This window comes from Mercenaria mercenaria, chromosome 12, assembly GCF_021730395.1.
Source record: "Mercenaria mercenaria strain notata chromosome 12, MADL_Memer_1, whole genome shotgun sequence".
In the NCBI taxonomy this organism is placed as follows: Eukaryota; Metazoa; Mollusca; class Bivalvia; order Venerida; family Veneridae; genus Mercenaria; species Mercenaria mercenaria.
The window spans coordinates 5555271-5573366 of record NC_069372.1 but is presented as its reverse complement, the minus strand read 5'-3'; the positions used below and the strand labels follow the sequence as shown (position 1 = coordinate 5573366).

The 18096-nt window shown below is 33.2% G+C and overlaps 2 protein-coding genes across 2 annotated transcripts; both read right to left on the bottom strand.

Moving 5' to 3' along the window:
• Positions 1–497: 497 nt before the first annotated feature.
• Positions 498–7597, bottom strand: LOC128547157 (prolyl 4-hydroxylase subunit alpha-1-like). Its single transcript, XM_053518916.1, has 2 exons — positions 6790–7597; positions 498–2548 (listed from the first exon to the last, which is right to left on the bottom strand). Exons 1-2 carry the CDS (start codon positions 7243–7245, stop codon positions 1340–1342), a joined length of 1665 nt encoding a protein of 554 aa, XP_053374891.1. The 5' UTR covers positions 7246–7597; the 3' UTR covers positions 498–1339.
• Positions 7598–7742: 145 nt separating this feature from the next.
• LOC123534515 (PI-PLC X domain-containing protein 3-like) lies at positions 7743–16757 on the bottom strand. Its single transcript, XM_045316802.2, has 4 exons — positions 16614–16757; positions 10169–10289; positions 9247–9616; positions 7743–8504 (listed from the first exon to the last, which is right to left on the bottom strand). Exons 1-4 carry the CDS (start codon positions 16687–16689, stop codon positions 8100–8102), a joined length of 972 nt encoding a protein of 323 aa, XP_045172737.2. The 5' UTR covers positions 16690–16757; the 3' UTR covers positions 7743–8099.
• Positions 16758–18096: the final 1339 nt, after the last annotated feature.

Below are 18096 nucleotides of genomic sequence, written 5' to 3'. Positions count from 1 at the left end.
TTATTTTACCGGGATGATAGTGCAAGATGGATACAGAACACGCTCCAGTTCCAGAAGCTTCCAAAATTGTTTTTGTCAGTTTGATTAACCCATTTACGTGCATCTTAGTTATTTTAATTTGATGAGCCCGGGCTAGAACTCATGACCTTTGGTTTTGTTGTCCGGCGTGTTACCACTGGACCACTGACATAAGTTTGCTCATGCATGAAACCGCATGTTTTATGTAGGATCATCTGTAGTCCCTTTGTTCCGGTGCCCCTCTCGATATTTGTTTGTACCTGACCAGAGACGAACGTAGCAACTAAAATTATATAAAAAAATCGTGGACCTACGTTAAATACTGCTGATATGAGGATGATTTCTTCATTCATTAAGTCTCTTGGCCATTGCTGAATACTTTACAAAATAAGCCTCTCCTACACATTATACTTTTACCCTCAAATGCTTGCATATGTTCCTGTGTTATTAATAGTGGCCTGTGACCAATATAACATACTCCTAAAAAGTCTCTTCCACTGATCTGTCTGCAAAACAGAATCGTTAAAATGTAGTATAAACGTGTGGAAGAGTCTAACTCCTAAAATAATATATTAGTAGTGGTCTTCGACCAACATTTTCCAAAACATGCTTGCTAGGCTAGATCATTTGGTACGTAATCTATGTACCTGTATGATAAGAGTTCCTCTTAAGCTGGTGCTTGAGGCATGTTGGATGTTTCATAGTGTATTTGCTTATCATATCATTATCTTCCTTGATTGCATTCTATGCTTCCAAAGGGACTTTTGATATATTTTATTAACTTACCGCAGCGTAGTTAAGTGCCATTTGTCGGTCGTAATAAGTCCTCAGTGTTGTTTCATTTACAAGACTTTTGGATTAGTGTGTTCATTAAATATACGGGATGAGGGATGTTGCAAAGAACATTTCCCATCATGAGCAGAATATATCAAACCGAGTTTGATTGTTATTAACTATCACAACAGTCTCGTGTAGCGACTGTTAAAAGTCTCTCATAACTCTATTAAAAGAATAAGCAGGACACCCTGATGGTCACAGCTGATGTAACAACATTTTTTTTCTGCCAGATTTGATCAAAGTTAATCTGAAAATGTAAGAAATGTTATAAATCCGATTGGAAAGAAAAATAACTGACGGGAAACATGAAAAGGGAAAAAATAGAAGTGCATTGTTTAGACATTAACTGACTTGCCAAGTAATTTCATTGAAAATGTGTTCAACAAATGTAAACGAAATTAAACCACAGGATTTTGTTTTTATCTATCAACATTAAGTTATGGCGAAGAAATTGCAGAAGTCACGTGGCTCCTTTTGGGCAATTTTATTCAAACTTATTCAAAGAACATGGGTATGCAAATGCTTGATCATTTTTTAACACCCATTGATTTGCTATCCACTTATTTCCGTATAAGACTGGACAAGATGCATGCCTTGTTAACCAGTTTCCAGTACCATTCCGGAATAAATTATAGAAAATTAAAGCGTTTCCCTTTTTCGCTTCAACCTTTATCCCAAGATCTGGAAAAACAGTCATTCCTCCGTTTTCAACATCGGTCAAATAATTCACAACGGTTAACAGATGGATGTCTGTAGCGTCGGTAAAATTTTTCTCCACGCCGGGAAATACAAAATCCACATGCACATCATAAACACCACCTACCCCGTAGTTAGCAACCTGAACTTTTTTGAAACTTTTTTTATTAAGCTTGGTCAGAGCTACAAGTCTGTTACGAAATGTGTTTAGTTTTCCATAGAGTGCAATATGACTATTTGGCATTAACATGGTTTTACTAATCTTAACATCACTTTTTGCCTGTCCATCACGAACCTTCACCGTTCCTCTCTTAAGATTAGGTTTTCCCACTCTCTTTATGAAATTAATTTCTCTATCAGTTACAATGTCATGCAAGATGGCGATATAAGGACTTTTTTTATTCAATATTTCAACTCTTACTGGATTGAGTAGAAGTTTTGGGTCGTTATTACTTTGAAGCATGCAACTAAATTCACGTGCTTGCGTCTTATAACCTATGCTTTCATCTGGAATTTTTATAGGTTCCCCTCTACATAAAGCAAAAAATCTTTCTCCTCGACTATACAGAGTCGGTTTTTCTGTTAGCAGTTCACAATCACTACGAGAGTACCACTTTTTGCAGCTTTTAACAAAGCGTTCAATATGTGCACTGTAACTTGGATCAACTTTCCGTAACATGTTATATACATGTTGAAACTCCCTGGAACAGTAACATCTGCTCTGTAGATATATCCCCGCCATCAGTCTCAAAATTTTTATATATGGTCTGTCCTTATAGAGAGAAATTTTCGTGTTGTTAATGTGGATTAACCATGATAATGTATAATTGTTGATCTGTATTCCTGGGATTGACAGATTGATTGTATATGTGACAATGTCCATGGCTTCTTCCGCAGTAAGTGGTCTGGAAGGCCTACCATTTAGGATGCCAGCCAGTACATCCTCAGTGGATAAATTATAAACCACTTGAAGGCGAGCTAAACCTGAACAGTAATAAAATTATAAAGATGAGAGATTTAACTCCACATAATTGACATAACTAATTTCACTGTACATTTGTATATTAAATATATATTGAAACTTCCCATATTAACTTAAAGTTTAAAAACGTTGTTTTACTTAGCAATATGTTTATTTTTGTATGCATGGTGTCCTGGTAAACATACTTCATACATTTATATAGGCAGTGGAACTAAAAATTCAAACTTTTAAGTAGGCACAGTCTGAAAAAATAATGCAAATATCATTTTTCTGAAAAAAGTTATTTGATCTGAAAAAAGTGATCCTGAGTAAAATATTTATAAAAACGGAGACAATTCCGCTAAGACGTTATTTTAGGTTAAGGTGACTATTGACCTAGTACCTAAAGCAAACAAACACTTTTTACCACTAGGCATGGAAAAAGCATGCAAAATTACTACAATCTGAAAAGAAAACTATGTAAAAACCAGGTCAATTACTCACGGGGGAGGAAGTGTCACACGAAGGATGGAGTTCTTCTGATAACCTGTCATGTTTTCTTCTGATAACTGTTACGGAGTTCCTGGAAAACGTTACAGAGTTCGTCTGATTTCTGAATGACGTGCCAAGGAATCATAGGAAAAAATGGTAATTATTTATCTTTATATAGAGAGAATGGGGTGTAAAACTAAAGTTTGATGATCAAGGTTGCCTGATGTCTTGTGCTATGCGTCAGAAAAAACTGTTTAGTCTAATAATCAGCGCCACTACTTTGAAAAGAAGACATTTTGAGTAAAATATCGAAATCGTTTGCTCATTCATACATATTATTCTTCTTATTCACGTTCTTCATCCGCAGCACATGCAACAGAATAATATTAGTGCAAAGTTGCAAACATATACCACTTTCTAACAATTTTATGCCCGATTTTTCAAATGTTACGGAATTCCGGTGATAACTCTGAAGATGTCACAGAGTTCTTATGATAACTTTTATTACTGCCAGGGTGTTTCTTGAGCTATGTTAAGATACTTTTTAGCTAATTTTATTATTTAAAAAGGGTGTTAACGATGTTCTAACGTAATATATTTACCCAAGGCACAGTATTGTGGTTATATAATGTACGGTATGTGTGTTTTTGAGTTCCAATGATAAGTTTTTAGTGTTATATTTGTTATTCTGACTAGATGTTACTTTTAAAGGGACTGTTTTAAATTTGCCACATGGCCTCAATGTTGTAATTGCGACTTTCTTTTCAGGATGAATATTTACAACATGAGCAACTGCTTCAGACGGTGTCGGGAATCTTTTGTGACAGTATTTACATCTGACTGTCGCATCCTAAAACAAAGGACAATTATCTAAAGCTTTACCTAGCATATTGGCCTTTTCAACCTACCACATATTAACTTAACGTAAAGGCCATAGTATGAATATGCATAATTAGACAAGCAATTGAATTGCATGCAATGACAACAGCAGTCATACATATTAATCCGATCAACCACTTCAGAAAAAGACAGCCTCTGCAAATGCAGCAAATAGATGTACCCTAAATTAAAGATAACGGATTTGATTTCAATTCAGTGATCAATCAAAACGGAAACCAATAAATCGTTGTTCACGAACATTAGCACATCCATTGATAGAACGAAAAAATACAATTTACTGCATTTATTATCTATTCGTATTTTACTATATATGTCATTATACTGCATATAGTTTTAAACTTTACAAAAGACTCATACCGTACATTATATAACCACAATACTGTGCCTTGGATAAATATATTACGTTAAAACATTTAAATAATAAAATTAGCTAAAAAGTATCTTAACATAGCTCAAGAAACACCCTGACAGTAATAAAAGTTATCATAAGAACTCTGTGACATCTTCAGAGTTATCACCGGAATTCCGTAACATTTGAAAAATCGGGCATAAAATTGTTAGAAAGTGGTATATGTTTGCAACTTTGCACTAAAATTATTCTGTTGCATGTGCTGCGGACGAAGAACGTGAATAAGAAGAATAATATGTATGAATGAAAATATTAGCACAAGACATCAGGCAACCTTGATCATCAAACTTTAGTTTTACACCCCATTCTCTCTATTTAAAGATAAATAATTACCATTTTTTCCTACGATTCCTTGGCACGTCATTCAGAAATCAGACGAACTCTGTAATGTTTTCCAGGAACTCCGTAACAGTTATCAGAAGAAAACATGACAGGTTATCAGAAGAACTCCATCCTTCGTGTGACACTTCCTCCCCCGTGTTACTGCCTAGGGGAAATTATGACATAGTAAAATTTGTCAACAAACAGACGATTTTTTTTTAAAAAAGTCAAAACCCACAGAGTTTCACAAAGAAAATATGTTGAAAAAGCTAGTGCTTGAAAGAGAACAATTTCTGCTACCCATATATATGCGTCAAAGTATGGGAAAATATCTAAAAAAAATAGGAGAAAATCAGAGAAAACAATTTCAGGACAGTTAGATGCATAACTGTGTTATCAAGCATAGCATTTAACATAGACAGCTTACTTTGCCGTGGCATTGATACAAGGATTTCACTCGACAATTTCACTCTATAAACAGATTGTTTCCCTTGTATAAAAAGGGCTTAGGGTAAGTCTCTGCTTTATATGATGTACGTTATGCCAATGCATACAGACTGTGTTTATATATGGTTCGTATTTGCCCGCCCTATATCCGTTATGTGCTAACGACTAATTCGCTTTGCCACGGAATGGAACTGTATTTCAACCGACGGATGTTCATGGTTCTCTTGGTAGATTTTTGTTTTTTCCATCTATTGTAGCCTTTTTAAATTGTTTTGTACTCTTAATACCATGAACATGAAATGTCATTTCAATGTTTTAAAAGCAAAGAAAAATAAAATCAATAGCACAGTTACGAAAGTTGTTATTTCAGTCTGATCTTTGCTTGAATACAATAAAACATCTTTCTACCCGTACATACCAGGACAGTGTAAGGGACAAAACTCCATTGTCCTTAAAGGCTTTTAATAACACGCATATGCTATGTAGATTTTCCTCCCTTTTCTTAACAATAAATCTTTGAAACAGCTGATAATCTACTAATCAATACAATATAAATATCGCAAAAAAGAACTAAAATTCAACAGGAAAAGTTATATTTACAAGAACGCAGCTGCCCATACAGCACACTGCATTGAAGTGGGAGCATGTGTAAACGCATGCACGTGCACAGCGGCTAAGCATATGAACAGTTTAAGAAAAACGAATGCTATAGTAATAACTTATACGTAACAAACACAATTATACATGAAGAAGGAAAACAGCAGGGCACCGCCTTGGAACGGCCAGTGGAAAAACAAACTGGCGATTTCAAACTAGTTTACTCCTTTACCCCTCCCTGTTCTTATATTACAAGATTACTACCTGTACAATGAATCCTTTACATTAGTTTAGTTAGTTTATAATTTGTTTTAGGTTGATTGTGAAACAAGTTCTACAACTTTTATTAATCACTCTCTACATCTCATTCCTGATGGAATCAATCGCCACGAGGGATGAGAGAAGAGAACAGTTTCCCTTTTAATGCTGGGCGTCAAGCAAGGGAGCTACTGGTACCATTTTTCACGTCTTTGGTATGACGCGTCCAGGGATCGAACCCGCAACCTCCCGCACGAAGCGGACGCTCTACCACTAGGCTATCAAGATGGTAAATCCCTAAAATTCGTAATAGTGACCATAGAAACGCATTGTAAGACACATATATGTTTTTTTGTAAAAATATGTAAATCAAAACCCATGAAACCGTAAATATGTGTTGTCTTATATAATTATCCTTTTAAATTGTTTCTTAGATTATGTTACAATGTCTACAAACATTGCCAAGTTTAAGAACTATGGTATACCTGTATAGCACACTGCTTTACGAACAGATCATTATGCACTATGATACAATTGTTTATATTAGTTTCCGTGTTTCAACCACATTTAGATTTGTACTAATAAAAAATAATTGTGTACTTACTTGAAATGACCAAAGGCTATTTAATGAATACACGTTTTACTATTCTATAACAATTAATCATTATATTTCATTCCTACATTATAAACAAAGAATGTAAGATATGCAATAAAAATTAAGAAACCTTCAAGTAACAATATATGTTATGCTTTGACTTGTAAGATGTGAATGCTGTGTAAAATCGTCCAACCATAACATTTTCTCCTACTTTTATATCAATAAAAAGGCTTAGTGCTATTATAAAATCTAAACTTTTAATTGTTTGGTAAAATATAAAAAATAGAAACAAGAAAAGAAAATATTACCTGTGATAGAACCGTTTAAATCTTCTTTGGTTGGAAGAACATTAAGAAATTTTATAAAACTGGCTTCTTTAAACGAATTCTGTCGTTTTGTATCATTAGCTTTTTGCACCTGTTCTTTGAAATAAGCTAACTTTTTCATGAATCTATAGACATTTAAAGGATTTTCAAGCTCATTTGTATCCTTTGCAAGTTTATCTACATCAACAGCATGTTTAACCACTTCCTTCAATGTTGCAAGTCTCAATTCTTCCGGCTCTACAAAATGTTTCATAATCCATCCACTGATGTTTATTTTCTTCACATAATTTAGACGGTCCTCAATATGCGCCATAGACGAATATATTTCGCTTGACACAAATAGAAGTTTAGTGAACAGACACGCAATAGTAAATAAATATTTCATATTCCTTACGTAGTTGTAATTATAAGCATCTATAGTTTTACTATGTTGAGGCAGTGGTTCAGTAATGACACTCGGCGATTTCCGTAGACAATCGGCAATTTCCGTGTGATTACGTATTTATGTTTACTTTGGACGTTGTAGCGATTTCGGCATTCTCTGTAAAAGCCGAAGAATGCCGAAATCGCACTCGGAGAACACGTAATCATTACGGATCCACTTTCTTAATATAAATTATATTACATATATAGTCTTTACATTTTAACACTATTACGTTCTAGTTATAGTATTTATGCGTTAATGTAATGTGATTATTTTGCTGTAAGCGAAACAAAATAAATGCTTATGTACATTGATGCTATCAACATATGACATGTACAATGACAGAGACAATTTATTTTGAAAATTGTAATTAAAATTGTATATTGATATTATTTTTTTTTATATATTCTGTTAAAACCATGGGTTTACTCTTTTCTTATTTAAAAAACCCAGTTACCTTGACTTTCAAATACCATTTTATTTGACATAATGTAAAATCATATATAACAACATGACTATTGTAGCGGTTTTACAAAAATGATCTGCGATCTATTTTATAAGACAAACACTGGAAAAGTAAAGCATTATGATATAATACAAATGCATATAACTTAGCCAATCTAAGCCAAAAAAAGAAGTTTTTAAAATGTAATTTTAACACCTTTTTTCTAGAGAAACTGTCAAATTATCAAAGTTTACAGAAGTATGAATATTTAAACATTGGCAGAGACATTGCATTACTTCTAAGACGGAAAAATGCAGAAAGATTGTATGAAAATGACCTAATCAGTATTAATCTACGTCACAATAGAATGTCACAAGACAACGCATGCGCAACTTCTAGGCTCAAAATCATATCTTTTTAAAGCTCTTTTTTCATAGTTAACTGTAACAACCTCCTTACAAAATTCATACAAGTCAACAAAATCGGCCACTACAATATTCACATCCCCATATTGAATGTCTTTATTGCGTATCCAGTTCAGAACAGCCCTTAGAGCTGGTTTCGATAAATTTTCCTTCAAGGTTCCATGTAAATTTTCAGCTAGATAGTCGTTGTTAGGTGTCATTACCCCTTCCTGGCAAAAGAAAACATGTGGTGGGCGGCCATGTTGATAAAGCGTTTCCAATTTTTGAATCATTTTTTTCGCTGATTGGTCCTGTGATATGACGTAATGAATGCAATCGTTTGGCCATACGGAGTAATATCCATATGTACACTGAAATTGAACAAGTTGTTGCAAATAAATATGCATAATGTGAACTAAATGCCTGTCATTTATGAAGTACCCTCTTGTTAAGCGAAATAATACTGTAAACTGCAAATGTAAAATTTCTTAGAAACGATACTTATCTAACAAACACTTTTTATCACCACTATTTTGTCACATTTGCCAGTAATCTTTTAGAATTTAAAAATTAAGACAACGTCCCGACCTCAAATGGGTCTGGCTTAAAATTACGACAGGCGACTGGTGAAATCTGCCTCTTAAATGATGCAGAAAATAGTAAGGGTTTGGATACTATCTACAAAAATGACATCAGAATAAAGCAGAAATAAATGACGTTCTTCAAAGATTGTAACAGTTATTTTCCTTCGGAATTAATTGAAACCGGCATTCTTTGAATATATATGAAACTCATGCACTATGATTTTATTCAATAAAAAGTAATTACTTACTTATCACTAGTACGTATAATTTATAACATCATAATATCACATATTTTTGCGTTTGCCTAGTATGTGATGCATTTAATTATTTGTTAAGACAGTGAATCGGCAATTTCCGTAGACAATCGGCAATTTGCGTTCGCTTTGCGTATGCGATTGCGGCATTCACCGGTTGTTATGAAAAATAATTTTCTGATACGGCCGAAGGATGCCGAAATTGCATACGGAGGACACGTGATCGCACGGAAATCGCGATTGTCATTAAGGGTCAAGCATTATGAGATTACTACCTCCTTTGGATAGATGACGATGACTTGTTTTGCCAAAGACCACATGTTCCTCAACGTAATGCCTTTAACATGACCTGTATATCCCAGTAGTTTGCCCTTGAAAAAGTCTAGCGTTATATTTGCGAGTAAATACTTGTGATGCGCGGGACTCATTTTATTCACTACCCGGAAGTCAATAATGACGACTTCCTGCGGATGCATTTCTAACCATATTTTGAATTCTTTGAGAGCTTGCAAGATGTTAGGACCGTTCCTTAGGTAAACATTTTTGTCCTCCTTTTCAACACCTCTTGCTGTTACCATCATGTCAAAATAGCGGATGCCAAGGTTCAGTTGTTGAGTCAATGTTGTTGACTGTGTAACTGTCCATCTGTATATGCATAAATGAAATGTTTTTTATAGATTAACACGCCAAATACAATGCTGTACTTTAACCTTTAGCATGCTAGATAAATTGTCGTCTGCTGGAAATGTCGTCTGCTAAAATTGTAAAGTTCATTCAATTTGCTCCAAAAATGGAAGAAATATTGTCAGAGTAGCAAACAGCTTGGAACCTGATCAGACGCCGATTTAATCGGCGTCTGATCTGGTTCCAAGCTGTTTGCAAAGGCTGTTAAATTCGCCTGCAGCAGGCTAAGGGTTAAAGTTTAAATAATGTCGTAACCTACTTACAGTTTGATTATAGAGATATGGTTAACAACTGAATATTTATTCATTTTAGGTATGAAAGAAATGAACACCTTTAACCGTGACATCATCAGCGAAAGGGCAGACAAAGAACTTGTAAAGACACCATTCATTGTTTATATTTTTATAGTTTTAAATAACATAGCATGCCATTTTTATCATCACGAAAAGTACTTTGAGAAAAATACAATTGCATATCGCTTTTCAAGAGTTTCAAATATTTTATCAATGTTACCTGTAAGATATTTCGGCTGCAAGCTCGCCAAAGTGTTCAACAAACTGTCTGTATATAGGATCACTAGGACGGTCTACTTTCGACTCTTTGTCAATGTAGAAACTGAATGAATGATTGCTCCCTGAAACAAATGTAGTTGCATGTTTTGTACATGTGAATGTCTTTTGTTGTTGTTTATTGTTGCAAGGTACACACACACCTGGCCCCAATTTTACGAAAAATCTCAAGGCTGTTATTTCAGATGCTTGTTTTTGTCCTTAATGCGTCTTCAACGTTGATTTTTTCATCTATATCAGAACCATATATTACTATTTCATAGATCAAAACACAACAATTCTGTATTTTACAGAAAACGAAGTATAGAAATAAGAAATATACTTAAGCAAATATTTGAGTTCGTTATATCGATCTTAAATAGAAATACCATAATTGCGTGACTAAAATAAGTACTGCGGACAAATACTACTAACCATATCATAATTAAGCTATAAATACATTCTTATAGAAAAAATTAACATTAAATAATAATAAATTAAGCAATAGCACGATTTTGAAATAACAGACTTAACTAAGAAGTTACTTAACTTTTTTCGTGAAATTTGGGCCATGTTGTATTACCTACGAATTAAGAACATCCAAAATTATTTTACAAAAGCAGCCACTAGTATTTTAGTTTTGTCACTGGTTATTTCACATCTGGATTACTGCAATGTCATACTGTATTGTGTAGTTAACGATGAGGTGCGTAAGATGCAACGTATTCAAAACATGTGCGCAAAACTTGTCCTTAACAGGAAAAAAATTGACTGTTCCAAACAAGCATTGTATGACTTACATTGGTTGCCGGTGAAAGCAAGGATTGAGTTCAAGATACTTTCTTTGCGTTTAAACATATTTTATTGCCAATATATACATATATAAACAGATAACTACGTCAATTGTACATATAATAGGCAAAAGGGCCGACCCACAAGTTCTCGCAACATTAGTAACGGGTCTTCCCTAATGCAAATATTTACATATTTAATTTACAACAATGACAACTAATCAGGTACATGTGTGGTAAATAATAAAATTACAATATAATAGCTACAAAAAAATGGAAAGAAAAAAAAAAGAGCTGAAATAAGTATGGGGTACAAGTGCATGTGTACTTATAAAAGCAATCACATTTGTGACTAGTGGCAATGTATACATAGATGTAAGAGTAAAAATGATGCAATTAATTTGCATTAACATGTACTACAATAGGGAAAAAAACCTTAAAAAGGAGAAACGAGTACATGTGACTTATATAGACAAACATATTTGTGACTAGTCAGTGTACAAAAAGATGTAAGAGTACAAAAAAAAGAAGATGCAATTCAATTGCATTAACATGTACTACATTTGGGGAAAAAGAACATAAAAAAGAAACAACTGGGGTCTTGTCAATAATAAACTTATATAATTATATATGAATAAATTGAATAATATTGCCTGCTAAATATGGTGAGTCTCAAAAGCGTTTGGTTGATTTTATGTAATGTTGGACTGAGCAGAATATTTTGCAGTTGTCTTCATATGACAATTCGGAATTACCAACTAAAAGAAGTTGGGTATTTAAAGGATGAAATTGCCTTAGATCGTGGAAAAGTTTAATCCTTTGATTTGTATATTTCGTACAAGTGAAAAGAAAATGTTTAACGTCTTCAATATCTTCTCCACAAGAACAGATTGAGTCCTGAGACAGATGGTTGCAAAATAAATGAAAATTCAAATTACTGCGCGCGTTTCTAAGCCTTGCATGAATTATAGAAAATTTTCTTTCTCCTACAAGATACCATTTTGGAGTTTCTGTAGTTGGAAAAACGGTATTTTTTAACAATCTTTTAAAACTTGATAAGATGTTTGTGGCTCTTATTTCAGGACTCAAATTGTTCCATATATCAATAGCAGAAGGCACAAAGGAATTAGAAAATATTTGAGTTCTTCGACTGAGGATTATAACATTTTCAGCGTTTCTTAAGTTGTAATGTGTAGAATTGTTGACAATGTTTGGAAAAATATTATTCAAATACTCGGGCGCATCACCGTTGCGAATTCTAAATGTGATTAAAAGTTTTTGATATAATCGTCTGTCAGATAGTGAGAGCCAGTTAATTTCCTGATATAAATTTTGAATTGAGACAGACCGGGTAAGTCCAGTTACAATACGGGCTGCTTCATGTTGAATTTTTTCTAGTGTTTCTTTTTCGTACTGAGTACAGCCGTCCCACACTACAGAAGCATATTCTAAAACAGGTCTTAAGAAAGATATAATATATTTGATAAAGAGTCTGTCTATTAAGAGTATACTTTAATTTTCTCATCATACCTAACAATTTTGAAGCTGATGTAGTTATTTGGTCAATGTGGTCATGCCATTTTCCATTTGAACTTAGTGTTAAACCTAAGTGTTTATGTCGTTCAACAAATCTAACAGGTACGTTATCAAATGTCAATAATGGTTTGTTGATATTTTGTTGTAAAGTAAAAAACATTGCTTCTGTTTTATTCGGATTAAAATCTACAAGCCATTTTTTAGACCATGCATTTATCATGGCAAGATCATGGTTAACAATTCCTTCAAGATCAGTCAAAGAAGATGTAGTACATGCTAAAGAAGTGTCATCCGCAAAAAGACGTGCAATACATAACAAATTCTCAATGATGTCATTAACATATACTAGAAAGAAAAGGGGCCCAAGGACTGAGCCTTGGGGCACCCCGGCATTGACGCTGAGAGGTTCAGATAAAAAAGAGCCAACAAAAACTTTCTGGTTTCTGTTTTCAAGATAACTCTTGGTCCATTTTCTTTCATGTATAGCTGTCACATTAACAGAATTGCTTACAGAGTATGTTCCTAGTAGACAAGGTTTGAGATCGTCAGAAAATTCTGAATGTTGTTATGTTGTTCCATACAAGTGCAAAACATTTAATGATAGAAGTTTCTGTACTATTGGTCCAAAACTGTGGAATAAACTGCCGTTAGAACTACGCAAAAAAGTAAATCACTTGATACATTCAAAAACAAATCTTAAGGGGACGCATACTTTGAAATTAGAAAAAAGTGGGTGGGGTACGATAAAATTTACCTGCAAAAAAGTACAAGGTTTTGGTACATGAAATGGATACTGTTTCAACTGTTATAAGTACATAAAGGATTGCTCACTAAAATAAAAATGAGAAAACTGAAACAAGAAAGTTATTGTTGAATTACATAAGACTTATTTTGTACATTCAAAGTCAACAATTAAGACTTTTTGGTGCGAAAATAATAGTGCTTCACTTTGTCCAAACATTTATCAATGTCCTACAGATTCTAATTTAAAGAAAGAATGTGAAATATGGTCACTGTCTTGCTTTTCATTTCGCATATGTAAGCTAAAACACATTATTTAGTTTGTTTACAAAGTAGTGCATAAGAAAAGATACAGTGGTCAAGGAATGCCACATTCAAAAACTAAGAGAGTATATTCCCCTTAATACATTAAACATTTATCGTTACAGAAGTCTAGTGGCTTACAATAAGGGCCTAGAAATGTTGCCATTATTAATTTTTAACTTGGTATTCATGAACTACAATGCACTTAAATATCAAAACACATTCAACAAACTTTTGAAAATGTATTGTCTTAAAAATCCCTAAAATAAGGTATGAAATTTGGTTGAGAGGTCCAATCAATGTGTATATGTGCAAAAGGTAACATTCTAATCTTGTTCACAAAAGTTACTAATACACAGCAGGCATGTCAATGATCAAAACTGGACGAATATACGGTTATCTTCACTTTAATGTCATTTATAATTTGTCCTTGAATTCTCCACCATACTTTTCATAACTCTGTTTGCACGAGTTGCACGAGAATGCTGTCATTCACGTAAAAAATGGGGTCAAATAAGTTGTAAAAGCAATATCATCTAAACGTAATTAATGGATTATACAGTTCAAGATAAACTTTATCTCATAACGTAACGAACATGTATAATGTTGTAACAACAACTTTACTTACACTGATTTAAGTAGCAGTCGGTTTATAAGTGACTTTATTGATTCATTTTGTGTTTCGTTATTGTTGTCAAAAAGTATAACGGAAGTGCCTCACAACTGAAGCGGAAACCAGTTTGATGCGCAAAGTAGTCCAATGTAAGTAATATTTTTTGACAAATGTCCACAGAAATTAATAATTTTCTAATATTAAAGACGAATATCTGAATAGGATTCATTATTTGATAAGAAATTATAATCATCGACATGTTTTTTTAAAAATCGTACACGTGCTGACACCTAAGTTGTCTCCCGTTGTTTATTAGAGTTACCTTTCGTCCGGCGCAGTAATACATTTGCAGCGAATCGCCGAGAAGTCGTGGGAAAATTAAAAACCATGTAAATAAACTAAAATTAACCACCTTTTCAAGATGAATTTCAAGTGATCGCCATTATGCATTTAACCCGCCTGACCTGTGTAGCATCTTAGATATCTGTTCTAAGGTATTCATTGTGTAGAATGTCATGTTATGCCCTTGCAATGCTAATCCCACTCTGATTTTTTTGGTTTACATTTTTATCAATGAGAAATATGGCGTCCATCCCGACCTGAAATGACGTGGCGTTAAATGTTTACATGTTTAAGCAAACCTGGTGTGTTAGAAAGAAAATATCATCCCTTCAACATTATTTGGAACACTGTTACTGTAAAAAACCTGTTTTTTCCTTATACAAAAGCTTAATATTTTGTGTTGAATGTACTTTCACAAAGACCTCTGTTTTCCTATTACATTCATAGTACCACATCCTTATCCACAAATTATTGAATATTACAGGTGTCCATCAGTATTATATCAGTTTAGGAATATGTTTTTTATTTTCCCACCATCGATTTCTTGAATATGCACCCCTTCCGCATTTCTGTATGAACTGTGAATGTAGCAATATGCGTCCCCTTAAGACACTGTATTAGAGACTTCATGGCTTTGTTTTAAATTTTTTGATAATTGTTTTATATGCGATAACAGCAGGAAACAGTTTTTTAAATTTTTGTAAAAGTTTTTACATTTCAACATTTATATTTTCAAGGATTGTTAAATTAAATGTACTTGCTGGTACAGGCTCTATGGACAGGGTAGTGTGTAGTATTTCATTTTTTTTAATAATAAGTGATGACACCATTGACCGAGGGGTTTGAACTCCTATATGCAGCCCGTCCGAGCGTACCATGTAAGGCTTTAAGCACTGGTATTCGGCAATAGGGGCAAAATAGCCTCAGAAAAAATACCATTCAATCGGAAATATCGTCAACTTTAATTCGGCAAAATTTCATAACAGTCCGTTGAAAATCGTTAGGTGGCGCATATTACCTTAAATAAAGTTATTATTATTATTATTGTTGTTGTTGTTGTTGTTGTTGTTGTTATGTGCAAAGTCATTTAATATGTCATTGTATAGAAATAGGTGTTTAATCAAATTATTCAGTTTCAGTTTCAGGTGAGGTATACGGGTTTCCTATTCAAGGAAGATTTAACAGTTTTCCGGAATGTATGTATATGCACTTGTATATAAGCTACGAACTTCCGCATGCCATTTGAATTACCTCTTAAATGAAATAATGAGGATATGAAAATATTGGACCAACATGTACGTTTTTAGTAATTGTAGATTCCAAAAATATCATATTTCACATACATGATTGATTTGTAGGTTCATTTTAGGTTTATTTCTTATTCATCAGTTGATATCGCGATGAGAAGACACTTATTTTCGCTGCCTCACAGAACATGTAGTCTGTAAAATATGTTTAAAAGCTATCAGCAAAAAAACTGATGTATAAATTCGATTGTGATGAAAGCTGTAATCCTTTTTTAAAATCGTATTTATCTCAAATTCACACAAGAATATTGCTCAAAACCACGACCCTCTCAAAACCTGAACTACTTTGCTCCCATCATTCCAGTATGAATATAAATGATTTAGATTTATAGGTGTTTATATTTCCTTTTCAAACTGTCAATATTATGATTTAAATCTAAATAATGCCTCTTAAAGTGAATATCTCGAAATATGTAATATTTACGTAACTGTCAAACTTGAGAAAATAGTTCCAACATATATATCTGCAGAAGGTCACCACGTCACACGACTTTTATGGGTAATTTTATTTTATGGGAAAATCAGAAAAGAAATCTCATCTTGATGCTGAAATAAAGAGTCAAAGTACGTTGAGACAAGTAAGAAACAGAAAATGTATGTATGCACACCGTTGAAGTATGTACGCCGTTTAAGTTAGGTATCATTGAGTATAATATACTGACTAAAGGTTAGGGTAAGTATTACCATGTCAACCTTACTTAAATGCTGTACATACTTAAACGGTGTACATATAGACATAATCTGAAAATACATGGGTAACAAGTTTAAAAAACTAACCTGGAATAGCTAAGAAATTCAAAGGATGATCCCAGAGGTCCTCCGGAAGTTTTGACATCCAGTCAGGTCCAGCCATTGAGAAATGTTAGCATTTCGTTATCATACATCGTAATGATTAAACATGTTTAATGTGTTGTTTAAATGTTTTTTGTTCAGTTAATATCTCCTGATCGTATAAATTGTTACAACGTAATATGAGAGGATAGATTAACTGTTTCATATTGTTGAAGTATTTTCGAAAACAATGAAAATCATATTCTGCATGACCTGGATAAATGAACTAAGATCGGATTGCTGTTTCGTACCTATGTCACTATGTCACTTTTTAAACAAGTTGGTAGCTGTTAAATGTATGCGTAAGTTTTTGCTATTGTCAACATGTACTCCTGTATATCATTGTGCCATCGATCTGCTGGTAAATCATTGTATAAGACTATTACATGTAGAAGAGTTCTTGTTTATGTTGGGTTAAACGTCCCAGGTCATATGGCGACTTTCCAGCTTTGATGGTGGAGGAAGACCTCAGGTGCCCCTTCGTGCATTATTTCATCACGGGCGGGCACCTGGGTAGAACCACCGACCTTCCAAAATCCAGCTGGATGGCTTCCTCACATGAAGAATTCAACGCCCCGAGTGGGACTCGAACCAAGATCGGTGAGGGGCAAGTGATACGAAGTCAGCAACCTAAACCACTCGGCCACGGATGCCCCAAGACTATTAATAGAAAATTTATGTACTGTTTATGTACTATTTAAAATTAATTAGTGTTGGATTTATGTCCTATTTATGTACTATTTTCAGATTATTTAGTAGTAGATTTTTGCGCTATCTATATACTATTAAGGCTATTTAGCAGCGAATTTATGTACTATTTATGTACTATATAAGGCTTTTTAGCAATGAATTTATGTATTTTTATGTACTATATAAGGCTTTTTAGCAATGAATGTATGTATTTTTATGTACTATATAAGGCTATTTAGCAATGAATTATATATTTTATGTACTATATAAGGCTATTTAGCAATGAATTTATGTATTTTATGTACTATATAAGGCTATTTAGTAACGAATTTATGTATTTTATGTACTATATAAGGCTATCTAGGAATGCATGTATATATTTTATGTACTATATAAGGCTATTTAGCAATGACTTTATGTATTTTATGTACTAAATAAGGCTATTTAGCAGTGAATTAATGTATTTTATGTACTAAATAAGGCTATTTAGCAATGACTTTATGTATTTTATGTACTAAATAAGGCTATTTAGCAATGACTTTATGTATTTTATGTACTAAATAAGGCTATTTAGTAGTAAATTTATGTATTTTATGTACTATATAAGGCTATTTAGCAATGACTTTATGTATTTTATGTACTATATAAGGCTATTTAGTAGTGAATTTATGTATTTTATGTACTATAAAAGGCTATTAAGCAATGAATTTATGTATTTTATGTACTAAATAAGGCTATT